The sequence below is a fragment of the Selaginella moellendorffii genome, unplaced genomic scaffold, assembly GCF_000143415.4.
Source record: "Selaginella moellendorffii unplaced genomic scaffold, v1.0 SELMOscaffold_24, whole genome shotgun sequence".
Taxonomy (NCBI): Eukaryota; Viridiplantae; Streptophyta; class Lycopodiopsida; order Selaginellales; family Selaginellaceae; genus Selaginella; species Selaginella moellendorffii.
In genome coordinates, this window is record NW_003314285.1 from 1,297,377 (window position 1) to 1,320,182 (window position 22,806).

Below are 22,806 nucleotides of genomic sequence, written 5' to 3' on the forward strand. Positions count from 1 at the left end.
TTATAACACTTAATACCACTAACTTTTGTTCACAACACAGACAAGCTCATGCCACTCTCTTTCTGACCAATCTCAAAACTAATCCAACACCATACTACACAAGGAGCAATAGCAAGGTTCCCTGGAAAAGAATTAAACATTGTAACCCAAGTTTTCCAATAGCAAGCCTAGACAAAATGGTATAGTGCTTCACTGCTATCCATCCCACAACTCACCACTTGTAAGACCACCATAACCAACATGCATTAAGGTAGGGACTCTTGATTGTATAATGTGAACATGAGCAATGAGTTAATACCTCGTTATAGATTATCTCTCCAAGAAGAAAAAATGATTTACGTATTTGATCCTCCGTCTCTAACAACTCTCTTTTCGGTCTCATCTTTAACTAAACCTCAAACTTGCATTTGCATTGCCTTCAGTTCAATCCAAGAAAAGTTTATGAGAGAGCACAGCAATGATTACTTAAACCAATAAACTAATCCCTACAATTTTAATTGATCCACTCATAATCATTCTTGGGAAGAATCCACTACTGCCGTGCTAAATAGCTACGGACTAGCCTATTTGCCACTCATAGCAAACCCAGGGAGGTTTGCTTTCACCCATGGTACATGGAACAACTTACGGAACCAACGAAACCATCGATAGACTTACATTCAACCTGCCAACTCAAAGTATAACTTCGAGTTGCTAATGTGCCTCACTCACGAGCCCAAACGCAAACTCATATAATACGGTACAAACGGTAACCAAATCCATACCCAAAGAATGATTGCGAAGTCTTTGCACCCAAACGTGTACCCACTCGGATCATCGTTTTCATCTCTGGGTATGCAATGAGACTAGTTGCCCAATCTCATTGAATAGTACTCGTTGAGACTCATCCTCTGATACCAAATGTAGCGTACGTGGTTTTGACCCTTTATCCTATGGTGATTTACCATAGGATAACACCACGAAGCAGAACCTAAACCCTCTTTATGCCACGTGACACATGCCACGTGTCATATTCCACGTGTCCAAAGGACAGTGGTGTGGAACCCAAGGTTCAGGGTCTTGAGCCACTGAACGAAGGAATGGTGCCAAAACCCCCAAGCACGGAGCCAAGGAGTGACGAAACCAAACCACAGAGCAACTCCTGAGCATGCAGCCCAAGGAGCGTAGGGACAGGGGCCCGGAGCGACTTGGAACAGTCCTATAGCAACCAGCATCCCAATGCCAGGACCATCATGCAAAATGGAGTTAAATAGAGTTTGGCGCTATTTTAGCATACCGGTGGCCTAATGCGAGGATATGGATACTCCACCAGCTAGCATGGTGTGGAGCTTGGGTTTAGACCCAAGCCAGACATAGAACAAGGACAGGCACGCAAGTAGAAGCTAGACTATGCCTTAGGTTGATCAGCCATGCTCGACCTACCCACCATCCTTATTATACATTTGGAACCCCCCCCCCCCCCCCCCTTTGAGGAACACACGCTTTGGGCTTTCACCCCAAGCCTCCCTTAGTATCAGAAGTTAGTCTCTAGGACAAACTCGAAACTTATTAAATATGGAATGGTGTTAGATTGTGAATTTAAACATGGGACAAACACCATTGTGTTTAGGCCAATCTCTACATTCCGTAGATATGCCAAATGAGCGAATCTAGACACTTTCCATAAATAACATTTGGGACCGAAATGAGACTAACACAAAAGGCATGATAGCAAGGGTGTTTAGCAAACATGGTAAGCTATCATCCAACGATATTGAGGGACTAATCTCAATATGCGAGGGTTCTTGTCAAGCCAGTGCAACACAAAATAAAAGAGAACTAAGAGCCAGGCCGAGTATGCTCAGCTAAAAACACATAGGAGTTCCTACCTTATGTCCATCTAGCTAAGTACATGTGCTAAGCCTAGTAAACTAACACTTGAACAAGAGAGGCTGATAAAGGGAACCAGCAATATTGACCTCTTGCCATCGTGGTAGTAAGGAAAGAGTGTCCGTAAGGACCGGTCGACAGGTAATTTTTGATACCTGAAGTCACATTCGCGACATAAGTCCAAGGAAGTGTCGGTCAGATAAACGAGGTAAGCTGACAAATTGGAAAGGAAAAATTTGTGGTTTATATTTGGTATCAAAGGGGGTCTTGGGTCCGACTCTATTAGTTAGTTAAGAGAATCACACCACATGTTAATTGACATTTGGTTCAATTTGCTTTGGTTAGGTTTTACCCGAGGGGTAGGGTGTCAAGAGAGCAGGGTTCTTGGGAGAGTTGCAGCTCTTAGCTTCCGTTCACGAGGGTATGAACTTGTAGGGAAACGTAGTAAATTGTAAGCAACTAAAGGGAACGACTTGAGAGACAATCAATAGGGTTTAAATATATAAGGAAAAGGCCCATGAATAATAATACACCTCCTTTTCCAATCAGTTAAGAGTCTTAGGATATTTGGAGTTAAATGTCCTTAGGTTTGAATAATACTAGGCTAGGTAACCTCCCAAGAAGTTCAAATTCAAGAGCTTACACTCTTTTTACTTCTTTCATTTTATCAGATTGTGAAGTTTGTGTTTTGGGAAAGCAACATAGAGAATCTTCCACCCCATTTAAAAGCCTTATTGGCAGTCTTATATATAGTTTGCTCACAACCTAATTTGTCTTTTTCTACTATTGTTCTAAAACATTGATAATTAGCCAAGTTTATTCTCAAATATATTTAGAGGACACACAATTTTAGCTTAACATATGGAGGAGGAACAACACATAATTTCAATTTGTTGGCATTCTGTGACAATAGCTTTAATGATGATTATGATACATCTAAATCTATATTGTTTTATGCTAGTTGAAGGAACTATCCAATATAATAGCAAAAAAACAAGGATATGTTGCTTTGTCCTCCATTGAAACTAAATAAATGCCTCAAAACAGATCTTTTGGCTCCATGATTTCCTCTTTAATCTTGGACAACTTTCATTTTCACCAATGCCTCTCTCATATGGACAACAAAGGTATAATCGTTTAGTGCATTATAAAGTGCTTCTTTATACTAAGTATATAAGAAAGCATGTGTGTGAATAAAAAATAGCTTCTTCAAGTACCAACTTAAGATCAACAAACTAATATCTTCACAAAACCTCTTGATAAAAAAGCTTTCAAGAAGCATTGTTCATCACTTGGCCTTTCCCAATGCTCAACTCAAAATGAGAGCAACAGTTGATTGAGTTCTGCATTGGAAGATTGAACTCAACACACCCAATCAGCCCTAAAGCAGCGTGTTCACAATTTACAGCACATAATGTCTCTCCATTTTTTGTGCTTCTGTGTTCCAGTCTTCCTTCTTGGTCCTTGACAAATGAGATCTGCGGCAGAGGATCCAACATGGATGCATTTGCAATCTTGAAGACATGGATCCTACGCACCAAGAGCTCTCGATCGTGGACAGGCTCCTGAAAGCAGTCGCTAGAGAGAAATGTCATTCCCATCCTTCTGGATTAGAAACTCTTCCTCGTCAGCAAAGAAAACGGTAGCACCACTAGATGAGAAACCCTGCCAACCTCCACTCCATCGACCCATTCTTCTGGATGAGATCAATTTTTATGCTGGCTTTCCACCGGATTAGAATCCACTCCACCACTAACAAGAATTTTTATCTCCGGTTGTGGAGGTGGAGGTTCTGGACATTTTTAAAGTAGAATTTAAAAAATTCCACTTCACTTTCTATTAGTTGTGTCAACCCTTTCTATTACTGAACTTGATTTAATTCGATTTTTTCCTTGCAGCGGGGCTGTTGGGAATTTGCATCCTCCAGGAATTTGAGCAGCCGTGGCTGAACTTGCTTTCCCATGGCCATAGCCATTTGACGTTGGACAAGGCCAGCCTGCGGCACCTTAGAAACAATGGAAAATCCACAAGAGAGCTCGGGTGCCAGTGCCTGGACAAATGCCCAAGGGACAAGACTGAGTGAACTGCCCTTTCTACTTGAAGATGGGTGCCTGTTGACACGGGACCGATGCTCGAGAGCACCTAAGCAGAGCTGCACTTTTCTGCTCAACAATTTGTATCAAAGCCCAGAGATCACCCCCGGTCAGGCATATAGAAACACTGCCATCCCCAAGGAAGAGCTCCAGAAGGACTTGGATGCGTTCTACCTACAAGGACGTGTTTAAGGAGGTGAGCAACCACAACAAGGTGGACGCACTCAAGATCTCCAACAACTTCGGCAACCATCTGGCTGGGAATGTTTACGTCCCGTTTCGGCATACGGTTGCAGCTATGGCGGCGCTGAACAGGAGGTTTTACTCCGGGCGCCCGATCGCGGCCTAGTTCTCCCCCGTGACAGATTTTCGCGAGGCATCTTGCCGGCAGGAGGAGCAAGGAGGGTGCAGCCGCGGTGGATGCTGCAACTTCTTGCACCTTTATCATCCCAGCAAAGCTCTGATGAGGGAGCGTGAGTTTGACTTTCGCACAACCAGTTGAACTAGAAAAAGATACGAGGCAATGGATGGGTGGCTGCAGGCACAACGCAAATTGATTGGAGGACATCTCATTCCGTTGATTCCTCTGACACTACCATCGCCATCGCCGCCGTCTTTTGTTGACTGGGCGTTGCCGGCTCCATCAAGTCGAGCGATCTCCAGAGGGGGCATTGGCCAGTGATCCTGCATCATGAACCAGTCTGGACTCTGGATGTTTTTCCGGACGAGGATTAAACCATCCGGAGACGCAATCATTACAGACTCCCTCATGTAGTTCCAGCAGTATGCTCCAAGGCACTCGGAGACACCCTGCGCCGCTGCGTCCTATGGCCCTTCGAATCGAAAGAACCTTCAGCGCCCTCATCAGAGCTCTGCTAGGATGATAAAGGTCCAAGAAGTTGCAGCATCTGCCGCGGCTGCACCCTCCTTGCTCTTCCTGCCGGCAAGACGCCTCGCGAAAATCCGTCACAGGGGAGAGCTCGGCCGCGATAGAGCGCCCGGAGTAAAACCTCCCGTTCAGCTGCTCCTCCGAAACTGGACGTAAACATTGCATTCCCGGCCAGATGGTTGCCGAAGTTGTTGCAGATCTTGACCTTGCCGTGCTCACCTCCTAGGTAGAACGCATCCAAGTCCTTCTGGAGCTCTTCCTTGGGGATGGCAGTGTTTCTGCATGCCTGACCGGGGGTGACTTTGATACATGTTGTTGAGCAGCAAAGTGCAGCTCTGCTTAGGCTTTAGGTGCGCTCTCGAGCATCGATCCCTGCGTCGACAGGCGCCCATCTTGAGGTAGAAAGGGCAATTCACTCGGTCTTGTCTTTCCTAAGTCTCAAGAGAAGCTCTTACTCGGGTGATTCATTTCGTTCTTTGTTTTGTAACCTTGACTGAATTCTTCTGTTTGGCAGGATAGAAGCGCAAGTGGCGAGTTTTGACTGTTTGCATGTTTAGTCGTGTTCCAGAGGATCTAAATCTAACAAGAGAACCCAGTGGGACCGAGGGGAAAGCAACAGCCTTCTGCACTGGACTAGCAAGCACGCTTTTGCACTTTCTTTCCCCTTCTAAATGATTTTTAACCTTCTTCCAGAGACAGGGGAGAGGGCACACTGCACTGATCTCCAAGGTAAGCATTCCTAGCAATCGATTTGTCGCTGAGAAGATTAACTGGTAGGTCAGTGTTGCTTCCTTACAGCCATGGCTTCCTTGCTTTTTCATGCAAGCCAGATCGCTGAGAAGCAAAGAAGCAGCAGCCGCTCAGAAGTGCATTTAAGGAGGACAGCGGCTGGGTTGTGTCAGTGCGGCCTTCCTGTTGGTGACAATTGTAGCCATGGCTGGAGGGGATGAGGTTCCGGAAATGGGATTCGTGGAGAGGAGCGGATGCCAGTTTACAATCAACGGAGAACCATTCTACTTCAACGGATGGAACTCGTATTGGCTAATGGCGAGATCTGTGGACGAAGCCAACAGGATCAATGTCCAAGACATGCTCAAGGAAGCCGCTGGACTCGGCCTCACGGTGTGCAGGACTTGGGCCTTCAACGACGCTGGCTACGAGGCATTGCAGCTTTCCCCTGGCAAGTATGACGAGAAAGTCTTCCAGGTTGGTGCTTTGTAGAAGTTGTGTCTTTTAAACATGCTGTTGAGATGCCAGGCCTTGGACTATGCGATCGAGCAAGCAAAGCAGTATGGAATACGACTGCTGCTCGTTTTTGTAAACAACTGGGACGACTATGGTGGAAAGTCACAATACTGCAAGTGGGCTCGAGAGGCGGGTGTGGACGTTGATACTTCCACCACAGATAGTTTCTTCTCGAGCCCCTCCACGAAAGATTTCTACAAAGCGCATATCAAGGTACAAAAGCTGTCATTTCTATGCAGCACTTAAAACTTGGCTTGTTTGGGAGCTGCAGGCGATTGTGACAAGAGTTAACAGCATCAGCGGGATTCCATACTCGGAAGATCCCACCATTTTTGGATGGGAGCTTATGAACGAGCCGAGGTGCCTTGCCGACAAAACTGGAGATCTGCTTCAGGCATGTTTTGAAAATGCAGAGAAAGTCTTATCTGCTAAACTTTTACTCTTTCCTGGCAGCACTGGATCGAAGAAATGGCGAACTATGTAAAATCGCTCGACTCCAAGCATCTCCTGACAGTAGGACTAGAAGGTTTCTACGGAAAGTCCAGCCCCGAGAGCCTCGTTGCAAATCCTCAGGATTGGTGCCAGTACCTTGGCTGCGATTTCGTGAGAAACCACTTAGTGCCGAGCATTGACTTTGCGACAATACATGCGTACCACGATGCATGGTAAGTAGAAAGAATGGAAACTTTTCTCATGTTTTCCTGGTTTTGTTCCAGGAGATCGGACTTGGACATTACTGGACTGATGAAACAGTTCAAGCGATGGGTGAGAATGCACGCGCAGGACACTGAGGAAAAGCTCCAAATGCCGCTCGTCATCGCGGAGTTCGGCCTCTCGAATCGATTTGGAGTGCGATGCCAGCGACACATGTTTAAGTCCCTCTTCGACGTCGTCTACGAGTCCTCCATCCTGGGAGGAGCAGCGGCTGGAACAATGATCTGGCAGCTCCTTCCGGAAGGTATGGATGGATTCAAGGACTCATACGCGATCGTTGCTTCGCAGGAGCCAGTGATCTCCAAGCTCCTGGCTTTGCAGTCGCAGCGCTTGAAGCTCGCGATCGAGCTCCATCGCACGAATCAGTGCCTTCTCGTGGAAGACGAAGTGGAAGGAAAAGAAGAAGAGAAAGAAGAAAGCTGGCTCTTTGGTCTCAAGAAGCTCTCCATATGCGGAGCTGGTCACAACAAATACTCCATTTAAATTGGCACAACTCGCAAACGAGAAATGAATATTCCGCTATCGTTAATAAGACTTGACGGCATTCACTTCACTCTTTGTCCACTAGGGTTTAGATCTGCCGCTTGGGAGGGCCAAGCGAGGCGAGAGATCCGGCGCTCCTCACCAGATCGGAGCTACGCGCGGCTCTCGGCGTGAGCTCCTCCTTTGGATCTGCGGGAGCATTGGTTTGATCTCTTGTATTTCCTTCCGCAGGAGCTGGGCAGCTGCGAGCCGGATTTGAGGCGCTTAGGCTGCGCGGGGCAACATGGCGGCCGCGAGCGCTCCCATCACTATGAAAGAGGCCCTGGTGGTGCGTATTTTGGTTTTGGATTTATTTGCTAGAAATCAGCATTGGATTGTCTAATTTTGTTCTTGGCAGCTCACGAGCTTGGGCATCAATCCCCAATGCATCACTTTCAACCATGTCACGATGGAATCCGAGAAGTACATATGCGTGAGAGAGACCACGCCGCAGAACAGCGTGGTTATCATCGACATGAACTTGCCTCTGCAGCCTCTTCGCCGACCCATTACTGCCGATTCCTCGCTGATGAATCCCATCACTAAAATTCTGGCTCTAAAAGGTATGACATTTCATTCTCGCGTGATCCGGAGGATACAACTTAACTGGTTTGCTCGTACGCAGCTCAAATTCCTGGCACGAGCCAGGATCATCTCCAGATTTTTAACATAGAAATGAAGGCTAAGATGAAATCTCATCAAATGTCGGAACAGGTAATCGGGTGATTTCACTGGCTGTTTGGTGTGACGTCTTCTTTTCCGCTTGGAAGGTGGTTTTCTGGAAATGGATAACTTCAAAGATTCTTGGGCTTGTCACGCAGCAAGCCGTCTATCACTGGTCTATAGAAGGTATTTTTAAGAATTTGCTTACATCAACTGATTACAGCTACGACTAGGTGATTCTGAGCCGGTCAAGGTGTTTGATAGAACGGCTAACCTGTCGGGAAATCAAATTATTAACTACCGCTGTGATCCTTCTGAGAAGTGGCTAGTTCTGATAGGCATTGCTCCAGGCTCTCCTGAGGTATCCATTTCTTGAAAAGTTTCTTGTAGCTAACAAAGAAACTCTTTTAGCGTCCACAACTGGTGAAAGGAAACATGCAACTCTTTTCAGTCGATCAGCAGCGAAGTCAAGCTTTGGAAGCTCATGCTGCATCTTTCGCTACATTCAAGGTTAAGTTAACGGAAACATATGCACGTGATCATCTGTTAATCGTCGGTACTTGCAGGTCTCCGGAAACGAAGCTCCTTCCACTCTGATATCGTTCGCAACGAAGTCAGTTACGTCTGGCACGCTAGTATCAAAGTTGCATGTTATCGAACTTGGTGCCCAGCCAGGTCTGTTGTCTGTTTCCTTTTAGCGTGATTCTTATACCTAAAGTTCATCAGGGAAGGCAGCGTTTACAAAGAAACAAGCAGACTTGTTCTTCCCTCCCGACTTTGCAGACGACTTCCCCGTCTCGATGCAGGTAAAGTGTGTTGGAGGTTATACGCATTGATAACATTCCTTTCCGCAGATCTCACAAAAGTATAGCCTTATCTATGTTATTACGAAACTCGGTCTTCTTTTTGTATATGATCTGGAGACTGCAACGGCTGTCTATAGGAATCGTATTAGTCCAGATCCCATTTTCCTGACATCCGATTCCCCGTCAACTGGGGGATTTTATGCAGTTAATCGTCGAGGGCAAGTTCTATTGGCTACTGTTAACGAGGCAACTGTCGTTCCCTTCGTCAGCGGTCAGGTACTAGTGTTCATCCGTACTGCTACTGTCCTAACAACTTCTTATTGTCTATTTTGAAGCTTAACAATTTAGAGCTTGCGGTCAACCTTGCTAAGCGTGGCAACCTTCCTGGAGCCGAGAACCTGGTAACGCTTTTATCTTCGATGATCTTTCTCTTTGCTACCTCTTACTGTATCGTTCTATGTGAGTAGGTTGTGCAACGGTTTCAGGAGTTATTCCAACAAATGAAGTACAAAGAAGCTGCGGAGCTTGCAGCTGAGTCCCCTCAAGGAATCCTTCGCACGCATGACACTATTACGAAGTTCCAGGTCAGATGCTTATTGTCATTTTCTTAATTCATTTTTTAAACGTTGTTTCTTTTCGAGTAGAGTGTTCCTGTGCAACCTGGACAGACGTCACCTCTGCTTCAGTATTTTGGTACATTGCTCACAAAGGGGAAACTCAACGCTTTTGAGTCTCTGGAGCTTTCACGTCTCGTTGTCACTCAAAACAAGAAAAACCTTTTGGAGAATTGGTTGGCTGATGATAAACTCGAGTGCAGTGAAGAACTTGGTGATCTTGTCAAGGTCTGAACAACATCGTTCTTAGTTACCTACTCCTGACCGTTTTTTGTTGCAGTCAGTTGATAATGATATGGCCTTAAAAATCTTCATCAAAGCAAGGGTTACACCAAAAGTGGTCGCGGCATTTGCAGAACGTGGAGAGTTCGATAAAATTCTCATTTATTCTAAGCAAGTACGATTTTCCTGTTTTTAATGTTCAATTTTCCTGGCTAATATCTTTGTCCTAGGTTGGTTATACTCCAGATTATCCCTTCCTTCTGCAATCTATATTGCGAACGGATCCTCAGGTATAGTTCGTTGTCTTACTCATGGTTTTCCCGTATTGATCCTCTGTCCAGGCGGCCGTAAATTTTGCTCTCATGATGGCTCAAATGGAAGGCGGATGTCCAATGGACTACAACGTTATTACCGATCTTTTTCTGCAGGTACTTCTTTCACGTATAAGTTTGTATGAAATCGGCTGATATTGTTTATTTCTGTCATGCTTAGCGAAACTTGATACGTGAAGCAACATCCTTTTTACTGGATGTTTTGAAGCCGAACCTTCCCGAGCATGCGATGTTGCAGACAAAGGTTTTATTCGTTAACTTAAATTTTGTTTGGTATTTTATCCCGTCTTCAGGTTTTAGAGATAAATCTAGTGACATTCCCGAACGTAGCGGATGCAATTTTGGCCAACGGAATGTTTAGTCACTACGATAGGCCTCGGATTGGGCAGCTTTGCGAGAAGGCTGGCCTATACACGAGAGCATTGCAGGTATATTTTTGTCGGCATGATGCCATTCTCTTTAACAATACTTGCTTTCAGCACTATACGGACCTGAATGACATCAAGCGTGTGATTATCAACACACACGCTATTGAACCCCAGGTGAGACTTCCTTTTGTTACATTTCAAACGTTATCTAACTGTTTAAAAACAGGCTTTAGTGGAATTTTTTGGAACCCTCTCGCGTGACTGGGCTATGGATTGTATGAAGGAATTGTTGCTGGTTAATATGCGAGGAAATCTGCAAATAGTTGTGCAGGTAATTCCAGACTTAAAAAACGGATTTAAACTATTGTCTGGTTCTTCCAGGTTGCCAAAGAATACTCAGAACAGCTAGGCATTGGAGCCTGTGTGAAGCTTTTTGAGCAGTTTAAATCATACGAAGGTTTATACTTCTTTTTGGGATCCTTTTTGAGCTCGAGGTATATCCGTGGTTTTAAAGTTGCATGTAATCAATTGTCTTGTACAGCGAGGACCCGGATATTCACTTCAAATATATTGAAGCAGCAGCTAAAACGGGCCAACTGAAAGAGGTAGAGCGTGTCACCAGGGAATCGAATTTCTATGATGCAGAGAAGACCAAGAACTTTCTGATGGAAGCTCGTCTTCCTGACGCTCGTCCTCTCATCAACGTGTGCGATAGATTCGGTTACGTTCCGGATTTGACACACTACTTGTATTCGAACAACATGCTTCGGTATATTGAAGGCTACGTCCAAAAGGTACGGATTCAATGCATTTGTTGCTCTATAATCGTTTTGAAATTTTCAGGTCAATCCTGCAAACGCACATCTGGTCGTGGGCCAACTTTTAGATGATGAATGTCCTGAGGATTTTATAAAAAATCTCATCCTCTCTGTTCGATCGTTACTACCGGTTGAGCCTCTTGTTGAGCAATGCGAGAAACGGTCTGTTTCGTTTTTTCATGTATCTCATTATTGAGCTTAATTTTCTTTTCCAGTAATCGGCTGAGACTTCTCACTCAGTTTTTGGAGCACCTGGTTAGCGAAGGTAGCCAAGACGTGCATGTGCACAATGCGCTCGGAAAAATTATCATCGATACGAACAACAATCCCGAGCACTTCTTGACTACAAATCCGTACTATGACTCGAAAGTTGTCGGGAAGTATTGTGAGAAACGAGATCCCACCCTGGCAGTGGTTGCTTACCGTCGTGGACAGTGCGACACAGAGCTTATTAATGTTACGAATAAGAATTCTCTGTTTAAGCTTCAATCACGGTGAGTAGAGAACAATATTCATTTCTGGTTTCTAGGATTATCATATATTGTTTTCTGCAGCTATGTTGTGGAACGAATGGATGCGGATCTTTGGGCTCTAGTATTGAATCCCGAGAACCCCTACAGACGCCAACTTATTGACCAAGTAGTATCTACCGCCTTACCAGAGAGCAAGAGTCCCGATCAAGTTTCAGCAACAGTTAAAGCATTCATGACTGCTGACTTGCCTCACGAGCTTATTGAGTTGCTGGAAAAGATCGTCCTCCAAAATTCAGCATTCAGTGGCAACCCGAACTTGCAAAATCTTCTGATATTGACTGCCATCAAGGCTGACAAGTCGCGGGTCATGGATTACGTCAACCGACTAGACAACTTCGATGGTCCTGCCGTTGGAGAGATTGCTGTTGGTGCGGAGCTGTTTGAGGAAGCGTTTGCTATCTTCAAAAAGTTCAACTTGAACGTGCATGCTGTCAACGTGCTTCTTGACAACATCCGTAGTATCGATCGTGCTGTGGAGTTTGCTTCGCGAGTTGAGGAGGACGAGGTCTGGAGCCAAGTAGGAAAGGCTCAGCTCAAGGAAGGCCTGGTCAGCGATGCCATTGAGTCGTTTATTCGAGCAGACGATGCAACGCAGTTCAACGACGTCATACTGGCAGCAAACCAGGCTAGAGTTTTTGAGGATCTCGTCAAGTACTTGCATATGGTGCGGAGGAAAGTTAAGGAGCCCAAGGTGGACTCTGAACTCATTTATGCGTACGCACGGATTGAGAAGCTCGGGGAGATCGAGGAGTTTATTCTGCAGCCTAATGTGGCCAACCTGCAAAACGTTGGCGACCGTCTCTTTGACGAGACGCTTTACGAAGCTGCGAAGATTATCTTCACTCATATCTCCAACTGGGGTCGTCTTGCAAGTACTCTCGTCAAGCTCCACCAGTTCCAAGGTGCAGTTGACGCTGCCAGGAAGGCCAACAGTGCGAAGACGTGGAAAGAAGTTTGCTTCGCTTGTGTTGACGCGGAAGAGTTCAGGCTCGCACAAATATGTGGTCTCAACATCATTGTCCAGGTAAGGCTATAGTTTCTGGTTATACTCTATCTTTGGTTGGTCTAATCTGTTATTAAATCCAGGTGGATGATTTGGAGGAAGTGAGTGACTACTACCAGAATAGGGGACGATTCGATGAACTGATTTCTCTAATGGAAAGTGGTCTTGGACTCGACCGCGCACACATGGGTATATTTACAGAGCTCGGAATATTATATGCCAAGTATCGGTCCGAGAAGCTTATGGAACACTTGAAGCTTTTCTCAACCCGAATCAACATTCCAAGGCTCATTCGCGTTTGCAACGAACAAAAGCACTGGAAAGAACTCACGTATCTGCACATTCAGTACGACGAGTATGACAATGCCGCTGCAACTATTATGAACCACTCTCCCGATGCCTGGGATCACATGCAGTTCAAGGATGTCTGCGTTAAGGTTGCCAACGTGGAGCTGTACTACAAAGCTGCCCACTTCTATCTTCAAGAGCATCCTGACCTCTTGAACGATCTGTTAATGGTCTTAGCTCCCCGTGTCGATCACACTCGTGTGGTAGACATAATGCGCAAGGTTTGTGATTTGATTCTCTTGCCACGTTTGTGACACCTTTGTCTGCAGGCTAGAAACCTTCATCTCGTGAAGCCTTACATGGTGGCTGTGCAAAGTGCAAATGTGGCCGCTGTGAATGAGGCTCTGAACGAGCTTTACGTCGAAGAAGAAGATTACGACCGTCTCAGAGAATCCATTGATCTTCACGACAATTTTGATCAAATTTCTTTGGCGCAAAAGGTTTGAGGATCCTTGCTTTTTCTTGTGATCTTTTAACATGGAAGACACTGTTTTGCAGCTTGAAAAGCACGAGCTTATCGAATTGCGCCGCGTCTCTGCCTACATTTACAAGAAAGCAGGAAGATGGCGCCAGTCTGTTGCGCTGTCCAAGAAGGACAATCTCTACAAGGACGCGATGGAAACTGCATCGCAATCTGGAGATCGTGATCTTGCCGAAGAACTGCTGTCGTTCTTTATTGAACAGGTAACTTCAACTAGCGGAAAACGTTTTACTAATTATTGGATCGCAATTGTGTGTTTCAGCAAAAGAAGGAATGCTTCGCGTCCTGCCTGTTTACATGTTACGATTTGATCCGGCCCGACGTAGCATTGGAGCTTGCCTGGATAAACAACTTGATCGACTTCTCCTTCCCTTACCTGTTACAAGTAAGACCTTGGAGTTCTTCCTCATGACTTCTGACACTTTGCTATCGACTCTAGTTCATCCGCGAGTACACCAGCAAGGTGGACGATCTGATCAAAGACAAGCTAGCAGCCGACCAGGAGGTCAAGAGCAAGGAGAAGGAAGAGAAGGATCTAGTGGCTCAACAGGTTTGTCTCCTCACCTCATTTGCTGCAACTATAGACTGAATTCGATCTTGCAGAACATGTACGCTCAGCTCCTTCCTCTGGCGCTGCCCGCTCCTCCGATGCCCGGCATGGGAGGCGGTCCTCCAGGATTCAACCCGGGCATGCCACCTCCTTTTGGTGGAATGCCTGGCTACGGCATGCCTCCCATGGGCGGATATTAGAGGTAGGAAGATTATCTTTTGTTTTCAATCACGAAAGACTACACAGGTGAAGGGTCTAGCAGAGATTTTTTGTAAATTTAGATCGAGAATAATATATGGTCTTGTATTTTTCTTTCTTTTTATCAGCGGCTAGCACCATGGAAGTCACTCACCTTGCAAATAAAATGCAGATACCAAAGTAAGAACTTGTGCAACTTCTTGTTTCGTAGTTTGATAGAAATCGTCTTGAAGCAGCAAATGAGAGGACCACCAAGCTGCTCAAGAAAGCCACGGCGTCGACTGCGTTGGAAACATCGGGAATCTCCATGCGTTTCCTGTAGCGCAGCTCCAGCCATGCACACGTAACAGGCACGTCGATTGGACAAATCAAGCACACTCCTCCACAAGGTAGAAGATGACTTTGTTGACACCCGCGTCCTCCAGGACCGGCAGCTGTTGGAGGGTACCAGACCGGCAGCCGCGGCTTCAGCATCTGGTAGCCTCCAACAGCTGCCCAGAAGCGGATATCGTCGAGAAGCATCCAGCTGCACTCTTCCTCCGCCTCCTCCCAGCTCACCGCGGCCAACAAGTTGACGAAAGCTCTTTCCCAGCCTCAGCAGTTGCATTGCCTTGGGCAAAGCGGTGTCACCTCTTGTAGCAGCGAAGTAGAACAAGTCCCAGCAAACGAAGCCGTCTAGGAGCCAGAAGGCCGTTCCCGAGCCAGAGGCCGTAGCCGGCTGTGATATCGTTCTGGAAAAGCCATTGATTTGCTCGACCATGGCCGTGTGCTTGGACTGCCCTGGAGGCACGATTGGAAGAGGCGGGCGACGGTCTTGCTCGCGAAGCCGTGAAGCTCCACTGTGGCGACCATCTGTCACCCCACACAAATCCATTCCCGAATCCCTGCGACTGTGGAGGGTAACGTGTGCACTACCTAGATCATCCTTCGGACATACGACACTGGGATGCATGCTACGTGCGGTTGGTGTATCGTTCCATCCCGGATACCACCTGCGAGGTGGCGCTGACGTTGAGCGGAAGCATGGGCATGGCGCAGGTCCGGGGGCAGCGTCAGCCCCTGGTTGCGATCGGCCACCTCGTTGCTGCAATGTTGACATAGGACACAAGGTAGAAGTCCTTGGCCGCCACATTTCCACAGAGGGCATAAATAAAAGGGATCAATGGAAGTAATATAGTATTGTTTGAAAAAGGATGCTCACTAAGATGATCGAGACCATTTCTGTACTGCTGCAACGAGCAGGCCGAGTTACCGGGGGTGATCTATCGATGCCCGCGATTTACTTTCAACAAAGGTAAAAGCACTTTCGCGTACGGTGGAAGCCTCAGGATCATAAGATAGGCCTCTCACTCGCAAGCTTCTCTCGTGTAAATTCAGCCGCTTTTGTGAATAACCTTTGTTCTTTCTTTCGTTCACATGGGTTGATGAAATCCGTATGGGGATCTCGTAGCTTATTGTGACCATTGACTAGTCAAAAGGACGCCTTCTCTCTGGCGAGAATGCGGTAATACACGATCACACAGACTCAGGGAGTAGAAATCTCTCGCTCGCTCGCTTACTCAGCTGTAGACTGGCAGCTACGAGGATGTTGCTGAAGACTCCAAGTCGATCAATCGGCTGGCTTTTGCTCCTTGAACGATCTGTTAATCCCCGTTGTTGATCACACTCGTGTGGTTGACATAACGCTCAAGGTTTGTATTTTGATTCTCTTGCCACGTTTCTGACACCTTTCTGCAGGCTAGAAACCTTCATCTTGTGAAGCCATACATGGTGGCTGTGCAAAGCGCAAATGTGGCCGCTGTGAACGAGGTACGTTGAAGAAGAAGATTGAGATCGCCTAAGAGAATCCATTTATCTTCAAATTTCTTTGGCGCAAAAGGTTTGAACTTGCGGAAGACACTGTTTTGCGGCTTGAAAAACACGAGCTTATCGCCTACATTTACAAGAAAGCAGGAAGATGGAGCCAATCTGTTGCGCTGTCCAAGAAGGACAATCTTTGTACAAGAAACGGCATCGCAACCTGGAGATCGTGATCTTGCTGAAGAACTGCTGTCGTTCTTTATTGAACAGGTAACTTGGATAGCAATTTACTAATGATTGGATCGCAATCATTAGTGTGATCAGCAAAAGAAGGAATGATTCATGTCTTGCCCCAGCAAGGTGGACGATCTGATCAAATACAAGCTAGCACGGACCAGAGGTCAAGAGCAAGGAGAAGGAAGAGAAGGATCTAATACATGTTTCCTCACCTATACACTGATTTTTTATTTAGATATGCAACTCTTGCAGAACATGTACGCTCAGCTGCCGCTGCCCGCTCCTCCAGGATTCAACCAAGGAATGCCACCCCCGTTTAGAGGAATGCCTGGCTACGGCATGCCTCCAAATACTAGAGGTAGGGAGAGCTTCATTTTCTCTTTTGTTTTCAATCACGAAAGACTACACAAGTGAGGGATCTAGCAGAGATTTTTTAATAATATATTGTCTTGTATAGCTTCTATCTTTGGAAAAAAGACTATTTCATTTGAAAAACTGTAACGCCGTTGCCGGGGATCGAACCCGGGTCGTCCGCGTGACAGGCGGAAATACTTACCACTATACTACAACGACCTCGTGTTAGAAACTTCTGTACATTTTAGAACATATTTACAAACTCCTAGCATGATTGTGCTAGCTAGAAAGATGATGGTCGATTATCAACCATAAAGCCCCCCAAGGATATCTCCGAGACTCTCGCCTCCCCGGGAAGGATCCAATCTCGGCAAAGTAGATGTCGTTGTAGCCGAATACAGACGCCCCAAGATCACATTGATGACTTTCTTGGTCAAGAGTGAAGATTTCCCAGCGTTGGAAGCTCCAATTATAAAAGAAGACGAAGAGGTACAAGAACATCTACTTGAAGTCCGAATCTGGGGAGCCTGGAGGGAGCTGGATGAGGTGATTGTGGGGAAGTTATCCAGCTTTTCCTTCGCAGCTGCATCTATAAATTGAGCAATTTGCAAGCAAGATTTCCATATTAGCATTAAATGTACTCTACTAGCTAAGCCCTTTTTTCAGGTTCGGAATCGCAAATGTGCTTTTTCATTGTCTTGTTTTATGTCGCTTACTAGAGATTGTAAGTCAGTATGTCCGAGTGGTTAAGGAGACAGACTTGAAATCTGTTGGGTTTCACCCTCGCAGGTTCGAATCCTGCTGCTGGCGTCTGTGTCTTAAGATTTGAGAAAAAAAGTTTTTTTAACTAAGCATGATTGCGATACTCAATTGTTTGTTTGAACTTTCCTGATTCCACTCTTGCATAAGGTAGATCCCATTGTCGAGGTGAAACTCAAGCTGTGCACTGTGGGCAAATTCGGCCTAAGCGCAACCGCAAGTATCAGCAGCGCGTGTGCAAAGGTGGCGAGTTCAGCATCGCTTGGAACATCAAACCCCTGAGGCTCCATTTCTGCAAATCTGCGGGCGATTTTGAAGAATGCTTACTCAAAACAAAGTAGTGTGGAGCTGACTTCGGCTGCCAGATGGGTTGAGTCCGGTGATTTCAATACTCCTGTTACAATTTCTTCCGGTGTCATAATATTATCCATTTTACTTTTGCAACACATACTGTGTCCGCACGAACTCAGTGCAGTCCAAGTCGTAAACTTGGTTCACAGTCCAACTAAATTGTTGGCTGTGGCATGGAGAACCAGCCAGTACGAAATTAAGGAGACACTTGAAATCTGGTGGTTAAGGAGACAGACTTGAAATCTGTTTTCACCCTCGTAGGTTCGAATCCGGCTGCTGACTTCATTGAGCTTTGAGAAAAATTGTGTAAGCTTTGAGAATATGCTAAGGTGGCCTCATATTTATAATGCACCCAGCCATCCTTAAAGCAACGCTTCCATAGGCAAGCATGATTTATAGCGCTGCAATACTCGTTGCTTGTTTGCTTTTCCTGCAGAAGGTAGATGCGGGCTGGGTTTTGTTTTCGAATGGGGAGGTAGGGGCTGGCTGTGGAACAAATGCATGTTCTATTCCGAATTGCGCGCTGCTTGTTGAGCGCGTCCATGGCTGCACTGGGGGCGAAACTCAAGCTGTGAATTGTGGGCAAATCCGGGCTAAGGGCAACCGCAAGTATCAGCAGTGGAAGAGCGTGTGCAGAGGTGGCGAGTTCAGCATCGATTGGAACATCAAACCCCTCAGGCTCCAGTTCCGCAACTCTGCGGGCAACTTTGAAGAATGCCTGCTCAAAACAAACTGGCGTGGAGCCGAATTCGGCTGTCAGATGGGTTGACTTTGTAGTCGTGTTTTCTAATCAACTGTGTTGGTGATGAACATGCATAAATTGTTGAATTATTATTATTATTATTCCATAACTTTCGGGTCTGGCATGTGCCACAACATTGCATGGCAAGGACTTGGAGATATGAAACCATTGCCAGAGCTGACAATAAGCTGCACAGCTGTAGAGCACATGAAATACATCTGTGATGCGAACAGTGTTGAAGGTGCTTCTCCATGGCAGCTCCCATACCCATCCATCAGTCCTTACAAAGTGTGCAATTTGTAAGCATGATTTCCATACTAATCTACCATGCACTCTACTTTCTTTCGCTATGAGGCTTTTTGGGCCCACAATAACAAGCAGCAGACTTTTGCTCAACCATCACTGTCTGATTGTGATGAAACGTAGACCTTTTTTCCTTGTTATTGTGCACAAAGCATGAGTTTTCCTGGATGAACGACGAGAGCTCATCCAAATTGGTTGTAAGAAACTCCAAAGGCTGGGCGTTTGGTCACAAAACAAAATTCTTTCAGTATGTCCGAGTCAGACTCGAAATCTCACCCTCGCAGGTTCAAATCCTGCTGCTGACGCTCTGCCATCTCATTTTTGTTCAGCTTTTTCAGAAATGTGTGTAAGAATTCCAAGAGATGGATCACATCAAATTACTAGAATCATGCAAGGACCTTGCTGCTGTGAGACACGCCGAGTCTCGCATTCCCACCATCACGAGAGACTTGCACGTCTCAAACAAGCTCATCCAACTCTACGGCAGATATGGCGGCATCCGGGAGGCCCGGGCAACCTTCGACGCCCTGTACCGTACGGACTCTTTCTCGTGGAACGCTCTTCTCTCGGCCTATGCCCGCAATGCCCAGCTCGAGGAAGCCAGGCGCGTGTTTGATTCCATGCCCCAACGCAGCCTCATTTCGTGGACCACCATTGTGTCGGCATATACCACGGCTGGGTATCTGGAGCAAGCGCGTGCCGCGTTTGATTCCATGCCTGCTAGAGACAGGGTGACGTGGACGTGCATGATTTCTTCGTATGCTAGGAACGGTCACGTCGACGAGGCTAGGTGTATATTCCATGATATGCCAGAAAAGGATCTCGTCGCTTGGAATGCCATTCTTTCTGCAAATGCCCAAAACGGGCATTTGGAAGACTCACGGGATGTGTTTGAGGGCATGCCTCTCCGGGATCTTGTGTCTTGGAATGCGACGCTGGCTGCGCACGCACAAAATCGAGATCACGTTAGAGCCAAAGAGATTTTCTTTGATGAGATGCCGGAGTGGGATCTTGTTTCTTGGAACAGTGTCTTATCGGCACTGGCTCACGCTGGAGATCTTACGAACTCGAAATGGGTGTTTGATTCAATGCCTGAGAGAGATATCGTTTCCTGGAATACAATTCTCTCTGGGATGAGCAGTCAGAAAGGACTGCTAGACCAAACCAAACATGTCTTTGACAACATGCCACAACGAGCTATTGTGTCTTGGAACTCGATGCTGGCTACGTGTGCCCAGCATGGCAGGGTCGAAGAAATGAAAAGCATCTTTGATGAGATGCCACAGCAGGATCAAGGATCGTGGAACACACTGCTAATTGGTTATGCCCAGAATGGGCATATGCCTGAAGCGCAGAAAATTCTTCACTGCCTTATACCTCAACGAAATCTTGTGACATGGAACGTCGTTTTAAATGGATTTGTTCAAGCTGGAAGTTTAGTTGATGCAGAGAAAACTTTCCAAGCAATGAAATTCCTTGATAATATCTCTTTTAATGCTATACTAACAGCATATATCGAAGCTGGGCATATAGAAAATGCCGAGCTTGTCTTTTCTTCCATGCCTGAGAAAGAACTAATTTCTTGGAGTATCATGCTATCTGGTTATGCTGAACATGGGTATTTGGAGAAAGCTAAATCAGTTTTCTTGAAGATGCCTGAGTGGAATGTTGTGTCGTGGAATTCTATAATGTCTGCATTTGCGAGGCATGGGCATTTAGACGAGGCCGAGAGAGTTTTCAACGAGATGCCAGAGAGAGATTTGGTATCCTGGAATACGATGCTAGCTCCATATTCTCAAAACGGGAATATTACAGGAGCAAAGAAGTTGTTTGACGAGCTCCCAATGAGGGATTTGGTGTCTTGGAACGTAATGCTAACTGCATATTCTCAAGATGGGCATATTTCGAAGACATTATGGGTGTTTAAAGAGATGCCAGAGATGAGCTTGGTGTCCTGGAATGCCCTTCTAGCTGCCTACGCCCAGAATGCCGATCTTGAAAAGGCTAAAGAAATCTTTGCTGTGATGCCCGAGCACAATGTTGCGTCTTGGAACTCAATACTTTTGATATATGGGAACGCTTGTGAAGTCAAACAATCAAGAGAGACATTTGATGCCATGCCTCAGCACAACGTTGCGTCGTGGACTGCAATGCTTTCGATCTATGGCCAGAATGGGGACCTTGAAAACGCAAGGAGTTGTTTTGGATGTATGCCTGACAAGGATCTGGTGGCATGGACTGCAATGCTGGTTGCCTTTACGCACAATGGGCATCTCCAAGACGCGCAGGAGATGTTTGATGCCATGCCATTCCAGAGTGTGGTCCCTTGTAATGCCATACTTGCAGCATATGCCCAAAGTGGGCATCTTATGAGAGCGAAAGCACTGTTTGATTCGATGGCTTTACACAACCCGGCATCTTGGAGTGCGATGCTGTCAGCATATTCCATTCACGGGCATATAGATGACTCAAAATCTTTGTTCATGGACATGCAGCAGAGGAATCTTGCCTCCTGGAGTGGAATGCTACAAGCTTATGCCGGCAAGGGACATCTGGAAGATGCCAAGTGTACTTTCGATGCCATGCCTCAGCACAGCCTTGGCTCCTGGACGTCAATGCTGGGCGCGTATGCCCAAGGAGGATATGTTCTCGAGGCCAAACAGCTGTTCGATAAGATGCCATTGAAAGATTCCCTTGCCTGGCATGTTTTGCTGAGTGGATATGCCCAGAACGGGCATGTGGAGCTCGCACGACAAATGTTTGATTCTATCCCCGACCAAAACCTGGTTACATGGAGTGCTCTTTTGGCATCGTATGCGCACAATGGACACTCCAAGAAAGCTTTGGAAATATTTGCCATTATCAAAGCCGTGGAAGCTCCAAACGAGATTTGCTTTGTTTCGGTGCTCATTGCTTGCAGCCATGCCGGAAAGATGCCCCTGGGAAGGTCTTATTTTTTCTCAATGATCGTGGATTTTAACCTGAAACCCACGAAACAACACTACACTTGCATGGTGGATTTGCTGAGTCGAGCTGGGCATCTGGCTGATACTGAAGAGCTTATTGCGACAATGCCCTTTGTTCCTGATGGGTTGGAGTGGACTTGCTTGATTAGAGCTTGTAAGTTAGAGGTCAACCTTGCCAGGGCTGCGAAATCTGTAATAGAACCTGATGAGAAAGATGGTTCAAGATACATTTTACTTGCAAATGCTTTTACGGGCGATCAAAAGCTTGATCAAAAGCAAAATTCTTTAAATTAAATATTATTAGATAAATATTAATTGTAGCTAATGACAGTTCAGAATTGCTGCTGCTGTGCTTACAATCAAAAGCAGGTGCAAGCTCCTCGAATTCCAAAGTCCAATGTAGAGTGCATAGATTGCTAGATCAAATACCAAGTTATATGTTGGGCTATAAAAATGAAAGCTCTAAAACCTCCTTTGGCAGAATTGTAAAATGTTTTATTTTCTTGTGTAGACCTTTTCTTCCGGGGTCCTATGGATTAGCACGAGAGCATGATGAAATTATAATTCTTTGACAGATTTGCAAGAAATTCGATAAAAGCAAGGGATCCATGGCACAACGGCAGTGCGTTTGACTCCAGATTAGAAGACTGCTTGTTCGAATCACGCCAGGTTCTGAAATTATGCTTTAGATTCTTGGAAGGTTGACAGTCAAGCATATTCGCATATATTCGTGTCTGAGTACAAACTTGGGTTCTAAAATATGCTTGATATTTCATGTCTGAGTGTTTCTAGAGTTTTAAGGGAAGAATCCCAGGTATGCCAGGCATAAAAGTTTCTAGAGTGAGAAAGGCATTTATATGAAGATTAGCTTTGGGAGGTACATATCTACATACGTTATTGATTTAAAAAGGTATGAATAAAGTAAATAGATATAATGAAATATATTAGACTTAATTATCTACTGAATTAAAATTAGATATAAAAATATAATTAGTTATCTCTAATTACATTAATATTTTTATTATT

The 22,806-nt window shown here is 45.7% G+C and overlaps 3 protein-coding genes and 2 non-coding genes across 10 annotated transcripts; 4 read left to right on the forward strand and 1 right to left on the reverse strand.

Moving 5' to 3' along the window:
• Positions 1–5,447: 5,447 nt before the first annotated feature.
• Positions 5,448–7,358, forward strand: LOC9658391 (mannan endo-1,4-beta-mannosidase 8). Of its 5 annotated transcripts, none has more exons than XM_024679172.1 (6): positions 5,448–5,580; positions 5,629–6,057; positions 6,109–6,309; positions 6,368–6,490; positions 6,550–6,761; positions 6,813–7,358. In XM_024679172.1, exons 2-6 carry the CDS (start codon positions 5,785–5,787, stop codon positions 7,291–7,293), a joined length of 1,290 nt encoding a protein of 429 aa, XP_024534940.1. In that variant the 5' UTR covers positions 5,448–5,580; positions 5,629–5,784; the 3' UTR covers positions 7,294–7,358. The 5 variants fall into 5 exon arrangements, with proteins under 5 accessions (XP_024534940.1, XP_024534939.1, XP_024534941.1 ...); XM_024679171.1 differs by having other exon boundaries at positions 5,634–6,057; XM_024679173.1 differs by having other exon boundaries at positions 5,650–6,057.
• Positions 7,359–7,369: 11 nt separating this feature from the next.
• On the forward strand, positions 7,370–14,390 carry LOC9657692 (clathrin heavy chain 2). Of its 2 annotated transcripts, XM_002974240.2 has the most exons (31): positions 7,370–7,463; positions 7,525–7,621; positions 7,691–7,895; positions 7,958–8,046; positions 8,103–8,181; positions 8,229–8,356; positions 8,407–8,505; positions 8,562–8,670; positions 8,722–8,801; positions 8,850–9,077; positions 9,137–9,202; positions 9,269–9,385; positions 9,446–9,643; positions 9,696–9,812; positions 9,868–9,927; positions 9,979–10,065; positions 10,130–10,213; positions 10,263–10,397; positions 10,449–10,511; positions 10,564–10,668; positions 10,719–10,831; positions 10,879–11,131; positions 11,181–11,317; positions 11,371–11,649; positions 11,710–12,712; positions 12,775–13,260; positions 13,309–13,479; positions 13,538–13,723; positions 13,783–13,905; positions 13,960–14,070; positions 14,124–14,390. In XM_002974240.2, the coding sequence occupies exons 2-31, from the start codon at positions 7,577–7,579 to the stop codon at positions 14,268–14,270; spliced, it is 5,103 nt and encodes a 1,700-aa protein (XP_002974286.1). In that variant the 5' UTR covers positions 7,370–7,463; positions 7,525–7,576; the 3' UTR covers positions 14,271–14,390. The 2 variants fall into 2 exon arrangements, with proteins under 2 accessions (XP_002974286.1, XP_024534938.1); XM_024679170.1 differs by having other exon boundaries at positions 7,375–7,463; positions 10,263–10,511.
• A 2,416-nt stretch (positions 14,391–16,806) lies between these two features.
• TRNAD-GUC lies at positions 16,807–16,878 on the reverse strand. Its single transcript has one exon. It is a non-coding gene; the product is annotated as a tRNA-Asp (tRNA).
• Positions 16,879–17,387: 509 nt separating this feature from the next.
• TRNAS-UGA lies at positions 17,388–17,469 on the forward strand. The gene has a single exon. It is a non-coding gene; the product is annotated as a tRNA-Ser (tRNA).
• Positions 17,470–19,176: 1,707 nt separating this feature from the next.
• Positions 19,177–22,074, forward strand: LOC112347760 (pentatricopeptide repeat-containing protein At1g62260, mitochondrial-like). The gene has a single exon (XM_024679122.1). The coding sequence runs from the start codon at positions 19,177–19,179 to the stop codon at positions 22,072–22,074; it is 2,898 nt and encodes a 965-aa protein (XP_024534890.1).
• The last annotated feature ends 732 nt before the right edge of the window (positions 22,075–22,806 follow it).

Bases quoted from the DNA above. Each gene is read 5' to 3' on its own strand.
- LOC9658391 (XM_024679172.1), top strand. From the start codon at position 5,785: ATGGCTGGAGGGGATGAGGTTCCGGAAATGGGATTCGTGGAGAGGAGC. The intron at 6,058-6,108 runs GTTGGTGCTTTG...TTGAGATGCCAG, and splicing joins ATGACGAGAAAGTCTTCCAG to GCCTTGGACTATGCGATCGA. The intron at 6,762-6,812 runs GTAAGTAGAAAG...GTTTTGTTCCAG, and splicing joins CATGCGTACCACGATGCATG to GAGATCGGACTTGGACATTA.
- LOC9657692 (XM_024679170.1), top strand. From the start codon at position 7,577: ATGGCGGCCGCGAGCGCTCCCATCACTATGAAAGAGGCCCTGGTG. The intron at 10,512-10,563 runs GTGAGACTTCCT...GTTTAAAAACAG, and splicing joins CACACGCTATTGAACCCCAG to GCTTTAGTGGAATTTTTTGG. The intron at 11,318-11,370 runs GTCTGTTTCGTT...TTTCTTTTCCAG, and splicing joins GTTGAGCAATGCGAGAAACG to TAATCGGCTGAGACTTCTCA.
- LOC112347760 (XM_024679122.1), top strand. From the start codon at position 19,177: ATGGATCACATCAAATTACTAGAATCATGCAAGGACCTTGCTGCTGTG.